Source organism: Typopeltis vanoorti, chromosome 21 (assembly GCF_054136105.1).
Source record: "Typopeltis vanoorti isolate ZY-2024b chromosome 21, IOZ_Tvanoo_1.0, whole genome shotgun sequence".
Classification (NCBI taxonomy): domain Eukaryota; kingdom Metazoa; phylum Arthropoda; class Arachnida; order Uropygi; family Thelyphonidae; genus Typopeltis; species Typopeltis vanoorti.
Genome location: NC_143569.1, coordinates 67568033 through 67584074, shown reverse-complemented (window position 1 = coordinate 67584074; position 16042 = coordinate 67568033). Strand labels below are relative to the sequence as shown.

The 16042-nt window shown below is 36.4% G+C and overlaps 1 protein-coding gene across 4 annotated transcripts in view; it reads left to right on the top strand.

Moving 5' to 3' along the window:
* RhoGEF3 (Rho guanine nucleotide exchange factor 3) overlaps positions 1–16042 on the top strand; it is a 424099-nt gene extending 408057 nt beyond the window's left edge. For all 4 annotated transcript variants that reach the window (XM_090411467.1, XM_090411468.1, XM_090411469.1 and 1 more), the window contains 3 exons: positions 5516–5674; positions 9795–9872; positions 14600–16042. In XM_090411467.1, coding sequence (XP_090267593.1) covers positions 5516–5674; positions 9795–9872; positions 14600–14805 — 443 coding nt within the window. In that variant the 3' untranslated portion in view covers positions 14806–16042. The remainder of the gene's footprint in view (positions 1–5515; positions 5675–9794; positions 9873–14599) is intronic.

Sequence of the window (16042 nt, the reverse complement as noted above, 5' to 3'; positions counted from 1 at the left end):
CTGCAAGTCAGCTCATCTCTTTAGTTGGAAGCTTTGGTTCAAATTCTATTAGAATGCGAGGAACATATGTATCATATCACTTATTAAGGATTTTTCAACTAATAAGTTTGTTGGTCTTCATAGGGTTTACCTCATAGAACTCAGATTTTTACCAATGCAAAATGAACCAATTAGAGATAATTAATCTTACCATTACCAAAATGTCATTTAGTCATAACAGATCATTTGGCATTTGCACCTCTGTAGTGCATTTTCAGTGATTATTATTATTATTTAGGCCTCCAAGGAGTCAATAGACTCATCATGGGAGGTCTCTCCCAGGAAACACAAGTCTATCATACCACTCCTTAAACTCGTTGACCGTTCTCGCTCTCACCATTCTATGCATTCCACGGTTCAACCACCCTCCATGCAAAGAAACCACTCATCACAGTTTCCTTTCGTAACTTCCAGGGATGGCCCCTTGTCATCACTCCTTCTCGCTGTTCAACCAAATGAAAGAACTCTCCAGTATCAATCCTGTAACTACCTCTCAACAGTTTAAAAGTCTCAATTATATCAACTCTCCTTCTTCTATCCACCAAACTCTGCAGTCCACAGATCCTCATAACTAACATTGTTATGAGGCGGCAGATAACTAATATCTTCGTTATCTGCCGCCTTACCCTTTCCATAGTTAATTTATCCCCTTCAAATCCTGGGGACCAAATCTGAGAACAATAGTGTAAGTGTAGTCTGATCAGGGTCTTATACAACGGAATGATAACTCTTTTATCTCCACAGGTCAGCGTCCTTCTCATTATTGCAGCAATCCTTTGTGTTACCTTCACTACCTTTGCAACATGTTCCTTGAATTTCAGGTTTCTATCAATCATCAACCCAAGATCTCTTGTCACCCCTACTTTTCCTGTATATATCTCCTCCAATAGAGTATGCAGCGTCCAATCCATGTGTCCCAAACCTCAAGACCTTTCATTTTGCTGCATTAAACCGACATCCCCATTCATTTGTCCATCTGTCTAGCTTATTCAAATTCTCTTGCATGACTACCACATCTGCACTAATAACCCTTCCCAGCTTCACATCATCTGTAAACAACTGATAATATAATTGATATAAAGGTTAAACAATATAGGTCCCAGTACTGAGCCCTGTGGGACCCCACTTGTAACCCTCTGCATCCTTGAAACTGCCCCAACATACACAACTCTCTGATGCCTATTCGGACAGCCAATCCTGAATCCAGTTGACCAACCTGACATCCAAACCCATGTGCTGCAACTTAAATATCAGCTTATCATGTGGCACCCTGTCAAATGCCTTCGCTAAATCCAAGAAAATGGCAGTATATGCCTTTCCCTCATCTACTGCTCTTGTAACTTTATTATAAAAGGCTAGCATATTACTAAAACAAGAGTGTCCCCTCACAAATCCATGGTGACTCTCACAGATAACATTACCCTTCATCTGCCCAATGTTGTATACGGTCCCTAACTAATTTCTCCAAGATCTTAACAACTACTGATGACACACAAACTGGCCTATAATTAGACACTTCCAGTCTGCTACTGCCCTTATGCAATGGCACTATCTTACCTTCCTTCCATTCCCTGTAGCCAGACTTTCATTGAAAAGCCAAGTCAAAGGAGCTGTCATTTCCTTAGCACATTCTCTCAAAACTCGTGGTGAAATACCATCCAGTCCCACAGCTTTAATGACATCCAGAATACTCAGTATTTGGAACACGTTCTCCTTGACACAACATTTACTCTTCATTTGAAAAGACCTGAGTTCTGATCCAGTCTAAGATGTGAAAAACTTAATTTGACAGCTTTGACTGACAGGATTTTTCTTCCTGGACACTTGGGTTTTTTCATTGCACAAAACAAGTAAACAGTCTAAAGAATATCTGTTGTTTAGAGGAAGAAACACAAAAGCCTTTGTTGCATTGGCTTTCAGGCAAACTGGACCAAACCATTGGCTTGGGATAAGATTATTCTCTCATTTGGGAGAAGACAATTTCTCAAATGTTATGTGCAGCATTTCTATGCATCCTATTTGATCCCTCCTCAAATCATCCAAGGGAATCACTACTATGTCAGAAGCATCAATAATGCATTTACAAGGATGTCACAAATATTTGTTGTAGAAAGATATTGGAATTCCATTAGGATGTAGGGAAGCTTTATGTGTGTTTGTTCAGCTGAAGATGAGTTAGCTGATCTGATATGGAAGTAGCATGGTTTTTCCTTTCAAGAGGAAAAACCTTCCAGCAGTTACCCATTTTACAGTTTGTCTTCTGTAAAATGGGTAGCTGCTGGAACACACTCACACACAATTAACATAGCATACCGGCTCTACAACTTTAGTTTCTTTTGCTAATTCCAACCAAATTAAGCCAAGCTTTGTCAGAGACAGTATCGTATGTCTGTTCTAAGTACTATAAAGTCGGTAGGCAGATTATGTGTGTGTGTGCCTACGTGCATGCACACATGCAGTTCAACAAAGGCTAGCACTCTGATCTAAACAATTATCAACTTGGTATGATAACTGTTATTGCTAGACATACTAATTACAAAGTTTTGCTTCGCTAATATGTTAATGTTCATTTTGTAGTGTATTCCGAAGAATGATCCAACAAGAGCATTTAGCTGATGACTGGAGACAGCTTGTTGCTGTGGGATTGTGATGGAAGGCTGCCAGAATTGTGCTGTCTGAAAGACTATAGTTGGTCAAGTGGCAAACAGTACATTAGTGCTCAAAGCAGCATATGAGTGCAGAGCACATTGGAGCTTGTTATTACTGATGGGGAATAGTAGCAGACATATTCATTCAATTCCAGTCCTATTGGATAAGAAGCAACTACAGGAGCACTGATACCAGACATTGGAAGAGCAGGGGAAAAAAGTTCTCTTTGGATGAATTTTGGTTCCAGTTGTTCCATTTTAATGGCAGGGCAGTGGAGTATAATTTTGCTCCTAGTCCCTTGATACCAGTAGAACAGTATGGAATGCTGCAGCTTATTTGAGCATTTTTGCTAATCAGTCATCTCTTCATGCAGATGCACTTTAATGAGATGAACTTACTCATCTGAAAACAGTTGCTTCCATTGGGATGTTATATTCCAATGTTGGTTATTGTGCAAGGATACTGTTCCTGAGTTTTCCTATTAAGTTAGGTCCCATTTTCATTACATAGGCACTTTCCTATCTGAGATTCCTTTTTATATCTCCTAATTTGAGATCCTGATTTTTTTTTTTTTTTATCACCTTCCTAGATCATGTTGTGTCCTAGTGCAGATATAAGTCTCCTATCCTTTCAAATTAGATTCTTATCTGACTTACCATGCATTCTGAAGCCTTTTTTGTGGAATCAAAACCTTAGTTATCTGGAAAGAAACTTTGACAACTCCTTATGACACCAGTTAATTATGTTGACAAAAGCCCATTTATTCCGATTCAATGTTCCTCACTTCAATGACATTATGACTTTGATCTTTTTGGATCAATCCAATCATGCTATTACAGTGTATGTTACATTGATGGCATTTGCTGTTTGAGAATAGTTCCAGGATCTTAGGGGTGATTTTACAATTCCTCATATTCAACTAAATTGAGCATTTGAGAGTTGATGGAACAGGCTGCCATCATTGATAGAGGAATACAGCTGATCTTTCCCTTTTTTATATCCAAAAATTTGAGGCAACTATAGTGAGGTCTTCATGAGCCAGCATCCCTATAGAGTGGGCTCATTTTCTTTACATGCCTTATTTGTTATTCTACCCTCAGTATCTTGCAGAGTTCATCCCTTATAAAGTCATCTGAATAAATTGGCTACGAGTGTATATATGTAACAAAGATGATTACCCTGGGTATATTGGACCTTGAAGAACTGGCTTTATTATGGAAGTATACTTTTTTGCCTTTATTTCTTGTTGAGAAATAAGTAAAGTTGTTAAATGTTTATAGATGGATGGGAGCCATAAAAGCTATAAATGCGTTACTAGTAAATGGATATAAGTATTTACAAAAGCTTGTATTTATGTTGTACATAAGATATATAGGGTGTTTCAAATTACAGCACCCCTATTCAAAGTAATCTGTAGAAAGAACCAGTAGATGAAATACCCTCAAACTTGGTGGCTACTCTAACCAGATCATGGGAAAGAAATTTTGACAATAAAATAAATTAGTTCATAAATGAAATATGGCACTGCGAATGGGGAAAAAAATACATTAATGCAAACTGGAAGGTATGTGATTGTGAAATTATTCAGCGTCAAGGCAAACAAAGTTAGTCGATGATGTTTATTTTGCTCATTTCGTAAAATAATGTGATACAAAAAACATCACATGGAGCTGTCAGGGAGTTCCAGATGATCAAAGGAGGTGACAATGCTATACTGCCATATAGCATTGTCTACAGTGGAACACAATTGATCCATCAAAATGTTTCACACATGATGTACAATAGGCTTTCAAATTTGCCATGTGAAGCACTTCGCCCCGATATAGCATGCTTTTGAGGTAACCCCAAAGCCAAAGGGCGCAGAGGTTAAAGTCTGATAAATATGGTGGCCATTTCATAGAAAACAGTCAGTCTTGCTCTTGCATTCATACTGCTTTATCACTCACAGCGCATCATTTTTTGAACTAATTATTATTATTGTTATTATTTATTTATTTTTAGTCAAAATCTCTTCTCCATGATCTGGTTCAAGTGCCAACCAAGTATGAAGTTATTTCGTCTACTGGTTCTCTCTACAGATTGCTCTGAATAGGGGTACTTTAATTTGAAGCATCCTGTATATTTTAGTAAAGACAATGCTAATAAAAATCAATTATGTGAATATTTCCTTGGATAGCTGTTTAGTGGCATAATGATTATTCTGGCAACCCTCACAGTAAAAAGAGATCTTTTAAAACTTTATAATTAACCTCCTATTGAGGCCTTGTAGGTTGCTTAAATAAATTACTCTTGCAAAGATATTTTAGAAAAAATCTTTCATATTTACTGCAGTCCGCTTTCACTTCACCAAACAACTTGTAGAGATCAAAGGAACAGTCTGCTATAGTGAGCACTAATTATACATAAATCTCATTTAAAAATCACAACCATGGAAAATTTTTCTGTTTTAAATATCAGTTTTTTTAAACTATTCTTTATTTGTTTTTTTTTTATGCCTTCTATGTTATTTTGCTATGAGATGGGAACAGTTGTCTGCTGTCCTCTCCTTCCCAGATGCTTTTTAAAATCACTGAGACTTGGACCAGTTTGTGATGGCTAAGGGTGGAGATTGGCTGTCCACCAATCTTCAAAAGTTAACTACTCCATTTGGGGAATAAAAGACATTAGTGGATTTTTTTACTGTGTTATTCTGGAAGGCACTAGCAATATTTTCAATTAATGCTAACTTTACTTTGATAGGAATTCCTCCTTGTGACATTTTATTCTCATGTGATTGCATGACACACCTATTGCTATAAATCTAATCTTTAAAAAAATGTTTTTTAAGATAATCAGTTTGGAGAAACGGTAAGGAATGGTTGGAAGTTATACTGTGCCACCAGAGACAAATGGTTTTTATTCTACACTAAGACACCAAATGAAAAGGAAAGGTGGATGCAGGCATTTACTGAGGAAAGGATGAGAGTTAAAGAAGATCTTGAACAAGGTAAGGAATTATATTACTATTATGTGAAATTAGTATCCACACACACACACACATGCTTACAAGTAAACATACAATACTCAGAAAAGAAAATGTGTACTTTTGATTGTGTCTGGCTTCACCACTAAAACCAGGATTAGTTCAGGGCTCTGTCTTATCACCTACTCTCTTTCTCCTGTACATAAATGATCTACTTTTAATCACCACTAATCCTATTCATAGCTTTGTAGATGATAGTACTCTCCATTCATCCTACTCATTTGACAAACCATGCGGTGCACAGATGTATGAGGCATCAAGATCACCTACAACAGTGCCTTAAACATTAATATACGTACTATCGTTTGATGGTGCAAAGACAATCTGGTCACCTTTAATGCTTGAACTTACCTCCAGTCTCTCTCTGCATGAACACATCACATCGAGGATGCCTAGTTTCATCCAAGAAACTAGGCATCCTCTTTCATTCAGATGCTATTTTACATCCACCCAGCTCTTGACTTGATACAAATTTCAAATCTGCCCTTCCTTAAGCTGATGTGTTTGGATGGTGCACCTAAAACTTCTCAAAAAAATTCTTGATGCTGTCCAGAGGAGATCAGAGCAATTTGACTTGTAGATGATTCCTTTCTTACAGATTCACTTCAGTCTCTAACTTTAACCTCTATCTCACAGATGTAATGTTTTGGCACTGTTGATTCTACAGGTACTTCAATGATCATTGCTTCACTGAACTGGCAACCATCATTCTGTCACTTTCTGTTGGATCTGTCAAAATAAGGAGCAGCAAATAAGCATTTCTTTATTGTACAACTGCAAATACACCAAACCTGCTTGTTCTCTGGAACAGCCTTCTGCAAGAAGTATTCCCAAACAACTAGAACCTGCAACTCTTCAAAAAAAAAGTCACTAAACTTCTATCTCAGTCCTTACCTGCACCCCACAGACACAGCAGTGCTGTACTTATAGGTCCTTCAACTTGTCATGTATGGGATCAGTTTAAAAAAAAAAAAAAAATGAAGTGACCACAAAAATAGGATTTGCTCCTCCCCGTTTATATGCAAATTTCATCGTATCATTGTATTGCATTAATATTCTAAATTAGAGTGCTAAATTAAAGTGTGAATATACAGTATATGTGACAAGAAATTTTTGTTTTCATACTTATATTCAATTGTTTGCTGATGACAAAGATAGGCAGGAAAAAGATAACTATCAATTCAGTGTTAGCAAGTGTAGCATTATGCACTATGGCATAATGCTACACTTGCAAGGAAGTCATTTTGTCTCTTTATAAGGTCTTGATATGACTGCACTTGGAGTACTGTGTGCAGATTTGGTCTCCTAGGTTCAGAGGAGACCAAATAAAAAAAGCTGTGGAAAGGTGCAAAGAAGAGTAACAAAGATAATATTGGGATTATGGAATGTAGATTATAAGGACAGACTGCGTGTGGACTGTAAACCAGAGAAAGAGGGGTGATATAATAGAAGTCTGCAAACTTCTAAGACGGTGTTATAGGTTATTAACTGATGAAATTTTTCATTATATGGAAGGTAAGGAGAGGACAAGGGGATATCCATGGAAGTGAAGTTTGTGTGCAGTTAAGAAAGGGGTGAGAGCTAGATTTTTTCCTCTTACAGAGCAGTAAGCAAATCCAGTATGAATGAGTTTAAGATCTATGACCTCCCTGAATGTTGTGGATAATAAAAAAAAAAAAAATAAGCACACTTTAAGTGATATATGTAAATTTCATTGTTTGTGTTAGAGTACTGTCTATTATGGAGATCTAAAGTGGCTTGAAAAAGTTTCATGTTAATCTGGAAACCTTGCTGCAAAGATCATCTAACACTTAGCCTGCCCATTTTTGCAAATAAGGATTCATATTAAAAAAAGGTTTGTACATGAAATATATTCATAACTAGGCTCTTAAGTTGTGTGTGTACACACACACACTGAAGAGCCAAAACATTAGGAAGAGCGCACCTTCATGCAAATCGGAGCAACTGCAGGGAAATGATGCTGAGTGTGCAGTTCATGAAACAATATAAATAACACCTGATATTGTGCTTTGTTAATCAGTGTTATTCATGTTCTTCGGTTGGAAAAGGCAGCAGACTGAAGCAAGTTTGACAAAGGCCAAATTGTGATGGCCAGACTGCTTGGTCAGAGCATTTCTGAGATGGCAAGGCTTGTGGGGTGCTCACAGTCAGCCATGGTGAGTACCTTCAAAAAAGTGGTCTGAGGAGAGAAAAACCATGAATCACCAGCCTGATGTGGGTCAACTGCAGCTCATTGATGCTCGAGGCGAGTGAAGATTATCCGGGATGGTATGAGCCAACAGAAATTTGCATTTCTGTTGGCTCATACCTGAATTGGCACAACTCACCAGTAATTTGAATGCTGGTGACAGGTGTAATATGTCGCAACACATAGTATGGTTAACCCTGCTGAAAATGGGGCTGTGTAGCTGCAGGCTGCTCCGAGTACCTATGCTAACGTCCAGTCACCTTCAAAGGTGCTTCAAATGGGCACTTGATCATCAAAACTGGACTTTTCATGAGTGGTAATGCTCATCTGGTCCAATGAATCTTGTTTTCTGTTGCATATTGGATACGTATGCATCATTTACATGGGGAAGTGTTGGCACCCAGGATATGCTGGTGCCAACACTGGTGAAATGAAAACAAGCCAGTGTAATGCTTTGGGCAATGTTCTGCTGGGAAACCCTGGGTCCAGTCATTCATGTGCAGGAAACTATGGTTTCTACCACCTACCTAAACATCATTACAGACCAGGTACATCCATTCATGGAAATAGTATTCACCTCTGGTTATATCTTCTTGAAAGAAGATAATGGTAAGATAATGTGCCATTCCAGATTGTACGAGATTGCCCTCCAAATTCCCCAGACATCAATCCAAGCAAGCATCTGTGGTTTGTGTGGGAACAGCACATCCGCTCGGTGGCAGTTCAACCACATAACTTACAAGCGCTAAAGAATTTGCTGGTCATATGTTGTTACCAGATACCACAATAAACCTTTAGAAATCTTGTAGCTTAGCCTTACTAGATAAGAGTTATTTTGGCAGCATGTGAAGGACCAACATCATATTAGGTAGGTGGTTATAATGTTTTGGCTCTTTAGGGTGTGTGTGAGAAAGAGCATTTGACCACCTTCTCCCTGGCAACATTTATGATTGTATACACTCATGCATTGTGATAAAATTCTGCATCTGATACCAGATCCATCATACATGTTCTGTTCCATTTATCAGATCTCTTAGGAGATTCAACACACACACACACACACACACACACACACACAAAATCAGAGCTGACTTATAATACAGTGAACAGGAATAAATCGAGCATATTATTTGTAGTACATATCAAACACACCTACATGGAAAATATACCATTGATTTTTTGCAAGCTCTTATGCAATAAATGCATACAATATATGAAGTAGCAGAGAAGAACACATGCACATGTTAAAACCTCGTATGTCATATGAGGTTTTAATCTCACAATTAGTCATTTATTCAATGTATCTAGTTTGTAGTATAGTACTTGATCTGATCATACATATCAGAAAATTATGACTAGCAAAATACCTTAGGAACTTGGATTACAGAAGATTCCAAAAACTGGCCTGGTTGGTTAGCGTACTGCTCTCCAACCACTAGGCTGTGGTTCAAATCTCGCTGTGGGCATAGATGTTTGTGATTGTCTTTAGGTGTGAGACCCCCCCCTCCCTGCTTATTGGAGACCTGAAGTGGCTTGAAAAAGTTTCATGTTGTTTGGTTTCTAGAGCAGGGTTTCTCAGATTGTGTAAAAAATATATACAATTGACAAGGGAAAAAAATCCTTAGCCTACCCATGGTACAAATGTACTATAGGTTTATTAAAAACTTTTCATGGGCGGGAGCAACAACAACAAAAAAAAGTTTTTTTTTGTAGCATTAACTGGAAATTAATAAGTCAGATTTTGCCATTTGTGTCTTGAAAGATCTTTTCCGATCAGTTTGCACTAAAATTAATCTTATGTCCGTGCCCTTATTTTCAACAGATTATTTAATTGAAATATGGGAATGCTAAAAGTGTGCATATTCTTTCCCTTAGGTTTTGTGGTAACAGAAAAGTCAAAGAAAGCTGCTCGGTTAGCTGTAATCAATAAGTTGAAACCAAAACGTCCAAGAGGTAAGAATTTGATGCTTTAAGTATATAGATATTGCATCACATAGAATCAGAACAGTTTGTTGGCTTTAAATTTCATTTGGCAGTGATCTGATTTAGAAATCTTAGTTAGTTTTTAGTATTTAAAAAAATGCAAGTCACTCCCAAGCATTAGCTTGAGAGCAGGATGACTTTCATTGTTATGAGTAGAGAGGAAAAAAATTGTCTTTTTTTAAATTATGAAACTATAAGCCAACATCATTTACCAGACTGGGAGATGAATTTCATCATCCAGTGTGAGACCACTGCCGTGCTTATTGGAGCAAAAAAAAAAAAAAAAAATTTTTTTTTTTTGTAGGTGGGAGCCACATAGAAAGAAAAGAAAAAAAACATAATCATTTATAAATTCAAATTAAGAAACTGCTTAACTGAGTTTCTTCTGTAAATTAATCACCATCATCATTTTTACATATATGAATAGGAAAATATATACAGAAATATTCAGATAATAAAAAAAAGTTCATTAAATGAAAGTGAGCCAGTTTTGATCTATTTTGTGCCAAATGGTTCACGAGTCTTAGCTTCAAAATGAAGTTGTTCTTGTTGCCAAGATTGTTTTCTTGTTCTTTCTCTGTGCCCATTAGTTGCCTATAGAGAGCAAGAGCACTGAATGTAGACGGGGGGGGGGGGGTTATAATGTTTTGCTGGTTATTTCCAGGGATCTTTGATGGTTTTCTTCAAGAATGACAGTACTAGGCACATGATCTTGTCATGTGCATCCTAGTATTGTTCAAGGGCATGTTGTCCCCCATATCTGGGCACCATATGTAAATATGATGTGACTGGTGCTTTTGTTCAGCTGAATTTTATTTTATTATTTGGATAATGAGATTGAATTTCCAGATATTAATTAGGCTTTTATGAAATTCAAGTGTTTTCTTTTCACTATATCAATTAGTCTAATATTATCTTCCATTCTGTTCATTAGTCACTCAGTACATCATATGTAGAGCAGAATCTTTGACAGTTATTATATATTATCCATTTCCTCCGTGTCAATACATAATTAAGGGTGATTAATAATAAAAAAAAAAAAAATATGCTGCCAAAGAGTCTGAAGAACTCCAAGTACTCTTTGGCACCATATTGATGCAGAAATCATTTTACAGGTGTGACAGATGCACAAGTCAAAGTACAGTAATTTTTTTTTTTTTTTATTGAAATACTTGGTTTTATGTCTTTTCCAGGCATTTCCACTTATCACAATACTAGTTCTCATATTATAATTGTAGACAATAGAATCTGAGAACTGCCTGTTCTCAGATTCTATTGTCTACACTTTTTCCAATACTCATCTTGTAAGCTTCTTCTCTTCATAGCTCTTGCAGTGGTCTCTCTCTACATGTTGTACCTAGTTTTTCTCCTTCTGGAAGTGAGAAGTTCCTAATTCTCAATGGGCACCATTCATTCTCTGGATGTGTCTATACCATTTCAAGACATGGCTCTGGCTCTTCAGCTTCATAAGTTCAAAAATGTGCATTCATCTCCATGATTTCAAGTTGTTTCCTTTGGCTCTTAGTGAGGGTCCAACATTCATAGTCCATTATACTCTATAATTACAATATAGCATCTTTTTAGTTTTCCTTGAGATCTTATGATTCTTGGCTCTAATAGCTGAAATGCCATGTCCACTTCAACACTGACTGGACTTATCCATCTTGGAGCCCAGACACTTTGAAGACATGCACTGATTTTATGGTTATCAACCGAACACATGGTTTTTAAAAGGTTGAGTTTCATGCCCCCTATCCAACAATTTTATCATCTGGTATTGCACATCCTCCTGTGTAAGGATTATCTGATCGTCAGCAAAAAGAAGAAAATGTAAGACTTGTTCTTCTGTGTTTTCTATTCTATTCTTATCCTGTAAGGCCACATATGAATAGATTTCAAACAACAATGGCAGCATACAGCATTCCTACTTGAGTCCCTTGCTAGTACAGGCAAACTCCAATTAATGGTGAACTCCTGAAAATGTGAAGTTGAAATTTTCTTTTTTTTTTTTTCATAAGATAGATTTGTTAATTTTTTTTTAATATATTACTGAAATTAATTACCTTAATGTACTTTCTTCTCTGCAAATTACCTAAGGTAATTTGCAGAGAAGAAAATTTCATTTTTGTTTCTTGGGGCAACTTCGTGAAGATATTTCTTAATTAATATGTCTTCATAATTCTCAATGGAATTTAAATCTGGTGAATTTGCTGGCCAAGGAATTACATTGATTTGCCTTTCTTTGAGCCATCTGGTAGTGGTCTTGGAAGTGTGACAAGAAGCTGAATCTTACTGAAAAGGAAATCATCATCACATAAATCTTCTGATGCTTGTAGCAAAGTGCTCAAGAATTTCTTGGTACACTTTGGAAATGACTCTTTTGTACATAATACATAGCCTCCCTGGATCCTCTGCAGTCATGCACATTTCACCGAATGTTTCATGCATTCTTTATCAAACACTTCTTGCTTAAGATGGCAAACACATATCTCTTGACGATCATAGGACACACTTTTACTGCCCAAAACTCCTTTCCAGTCCTCTTGGACCCCACAACAGTCTTTGCTTGGAAGTCATAAGTGGCTTTGTCTTATCACATGTGATTTAAAACCAAATTTGTGAAGTGGTAGATTTAGACACATTCACCTCCAGTTTTTCATTTCTTGTGAAAATCCCTTATACTTCAGAAGTGGTTTTTCTTTTACATTATTCTTCAATCTCCTTTCATCTCTTGATGTAGTTTTTACCTTTTAACCGATATTGCAGCGGTAACTAGAAAAAAAAAGATGAGAGTATTTCAATTTCTTGGCTATAAACTGTTGAATGGCCTTCTTCTTTGTCTAGAGACATCATACAAAACTTCTTACCTTCTGATATGTCACTCATTTGACCTATGTTTAGCAAATGATTAACTGAAATGCAAACAATTCCTCACACGTCAGTCCTGCAGCTACTGAAATATATGATATTTCTATGCTCTCCTTAAAACCAATCAGAAAAATTTGGTAAATTCTAATATTTTGAAACACTTTAAAAATTATTCTAATTTCGTGAATGTTTTCAAAGAAGTTTTCTTATATTTATGTGTTTACATGGTTATATAATTATGAAGTACATAAATTTAGATTATGCTAACTCATATTTGGTAATAATTATTTTCTATGCAATATTTTAGAATTGGAGGTGTATGTATATTAATGAGAAATTAGTATTTTAACTCACTATAAGAATATATCACAATGACACCTCACTCTGCTTGATTTACAATTGTGTGTTGCTAGTTGACATATAATTAAATTCTTCCCTTTGGAAACTCCTTTGCTATGCAGGTATGATTGATATATGGAAGTGTTGCATTGAAATACATCCTCTGTCCAAAAAAGAAACTGAATTTTTGATAGAAAATAAAACAGGCCAATTATAATTATTGAAATCATTTATTTCAATCAATATTCTCTCCCTCAGCTTCGATACAGCATTTGGCACAGTCAATTAATTCGTTAAATGAGTTTTTTTATATCGGTTTTTGGGATACTGTTGAGGATCGTGGTTACTGCTGCTTGAACGTTTTCAATGGTGTTGTATGACTTTCCTTTCATTGGCAAATGAAGTCGGGGGAAGAGTAGTCACAGGGTGCTAAATCAGGTGAATACAGTGAGTGATCCAACACACAAACTTGGTTTTTGTTCAAAAACTGTCTCACAACGTTCGAACGAGATGGTGCATTATCGTGCAAAAGTGACCAGCTGACTGCATCACGATATTCATGCTGTACACGACGAATTCTCGCTATCAATCACTTCAACTTCGAGATAAAACTCACCATTGACTGTTTGGCCAGGTGGAACGAATTTTTTGTGGACCCCTTGGAATTGTAGAAACAAATGAGCATCGTCTTTTCTTTTGACTTCTCCAAGCGACTTTTCGGATGCCCCTCTTCTGGTGGTCTCCACTCAGCACCCTGGCACTTTGTTTCAGGCTCATACTCAAAACACCACGTTTCATCACCAGTAACGATCGTTTCAAGGAAGTTTTGAGTCCTTATGAGAGGTTTTAATGAGGTCCTTGCAGTGTTCAATTCGATACATTTTTTGGTCATCGGTCAACTTGTGGGGAACAAATTGCGAATTCAATTTACGAAGGCCCAAACTCTCGGTTAAAATGTTGTGCACAGCTGATTTTGGAATCCCCCAATTCATATTTAATCAATCTCATGGACGATTTCGGGTTTTCTTTGATGAAATCATGCACTTGTTGGATGGCTCGGCTTTTCGTTGTCCTCAAGCATCTCACAACCACTTGTAAACTCAAGTATGGGAGAAACATTCATCACCGTATGCTTTTTGAAGCATTTGATGTGTTTCAGTAAAACGTTTGCCAAGTTTAACACAAAAGTCAATCGCAGCTCTCTGTTTGAAACTCATTTTCTGACCATTCATCAAAATACACTGTCACTATAACTCGGCTTCTAATGAAACGAATGTCATAAACAGTTGACACAACACTAATGAAGGTTGCCGCTTTCGACAACAAAAAGATACAACAGGTGGCACCCCTAGTTTCCTCTATTTTCAAAAAGTTTGGTTTCTTTTTGGACAGAGGTGTATTTCAGTTTCACGTTTTAAAAAATATGAATTGTTTTTATTAGTATGTAGGTGATTTCAGCATATCCCTTCTAATTTCTTTTTCTCCCACAGCAAAACTTCCAAAGGGTCCTCGTCCTCATCCTGACACTGCCATTGCAGAGCTTCTATTAGACCCTCCTTGCCCAAAAACTCGTTCTGGAAGTTTGCCTTCAAATCTTAATCCCAGTTTAGTGGTAGCTGTTGGTGCACGACATGAAACTAAGAAGAAAGGATCTGGATGGTTTCATTTTGGCAGCAGCAAGAAACCGAAAAAGTGAAAAATTCATAGTTCATAAGTGTTTTACTACCGGTTTTGACTGTAATGTGGTGCCATTGTAGAGAAACTAACTCAAAAACTTGGTTAAGCAAATGAGTACTGTAAATGGCTATGCAGAATTTATCCCATAACTCGATTCAGCTAGTCCAAGAAGTGGCAAGTTCTTTTTTGTAAAGTAAATGTACCCGTTTATAGATGCCAAGGTGGGTGTGTAAATAAGTCTTCCTTTAGTGTGAAAACTCTTGTAGAGATGGTACCAGCAACTGTTTGTACATAGAAAATCTCAGTTGTACAGAATTTATGGTGATGGACTGTGTATAGTTTTTTTAACATTGTTATCACATTCCGCTGAATTACAAATGTTTGGACTGTAAAAACTGTTTTCCATGTAAAAAGTTAAAAAAAAAAATCTAGTAATGTTTGCGATGAAAGTCTTAGAATCTGAAGAGTGAACATTTGGTCAGTTAAGTTATTACTTTGTAAATTGAGTAGAATTACTGCCCGAGTTACCAGTATATCCAATAAATTATCCTCCTCCACTGAACAAGGTCTGTTCTTATTAGTAGTTGTATGATAAGCAAACGTTTCATTTACAAGTTTAAATGCTGAGACAGGTTTGCACATTATATGATTTGCCTGCACTTTAATTTCAGTTATAGAGAAAAATATCATCAGAAAAGTTGCTGATATTTGAGCCACAATTGTGTTTATGTCAAAAACTAATTTGTTTGGAAATGGGAAAATTAAATTATGTTTTAACAGACATAATACACTGGCCTCCTAGCCTGAGTTGCTTTGGTTTATGAAATTAATATGAATTAAATTAAAATTATAGAATATATATATTTTAAATTCAGATGAAATCACATTAGTGCACAAAGAAATGAGTATCCATATTTCCTGTGCATGATAAGAGGCCTTGTGGCTCAGATTCACTTATTTAGAGCAGAAGCCCTTTAGAATAAAATGAAACAATTGTTGCTATGTTCTGTTTTGTGGTACTATAGATGTGATGTTTATCAATGAGTGGTGAAGGTCAAAGTATTATTCTATCTATAATACAGGTTTGCAGCATGCACATGATTTTTTATCTTATAATAAAATTCAAAATGTCCAGATTTATTTATCCAGAAAACAGCTGTTAAAGTGTGCAATACCTACCTTGAAACTTGTATTGTTGTTGAATGTATAAAATCTAAAAAGAAACAGTGGAGTTCATTAAACCAAATGATTTTTAA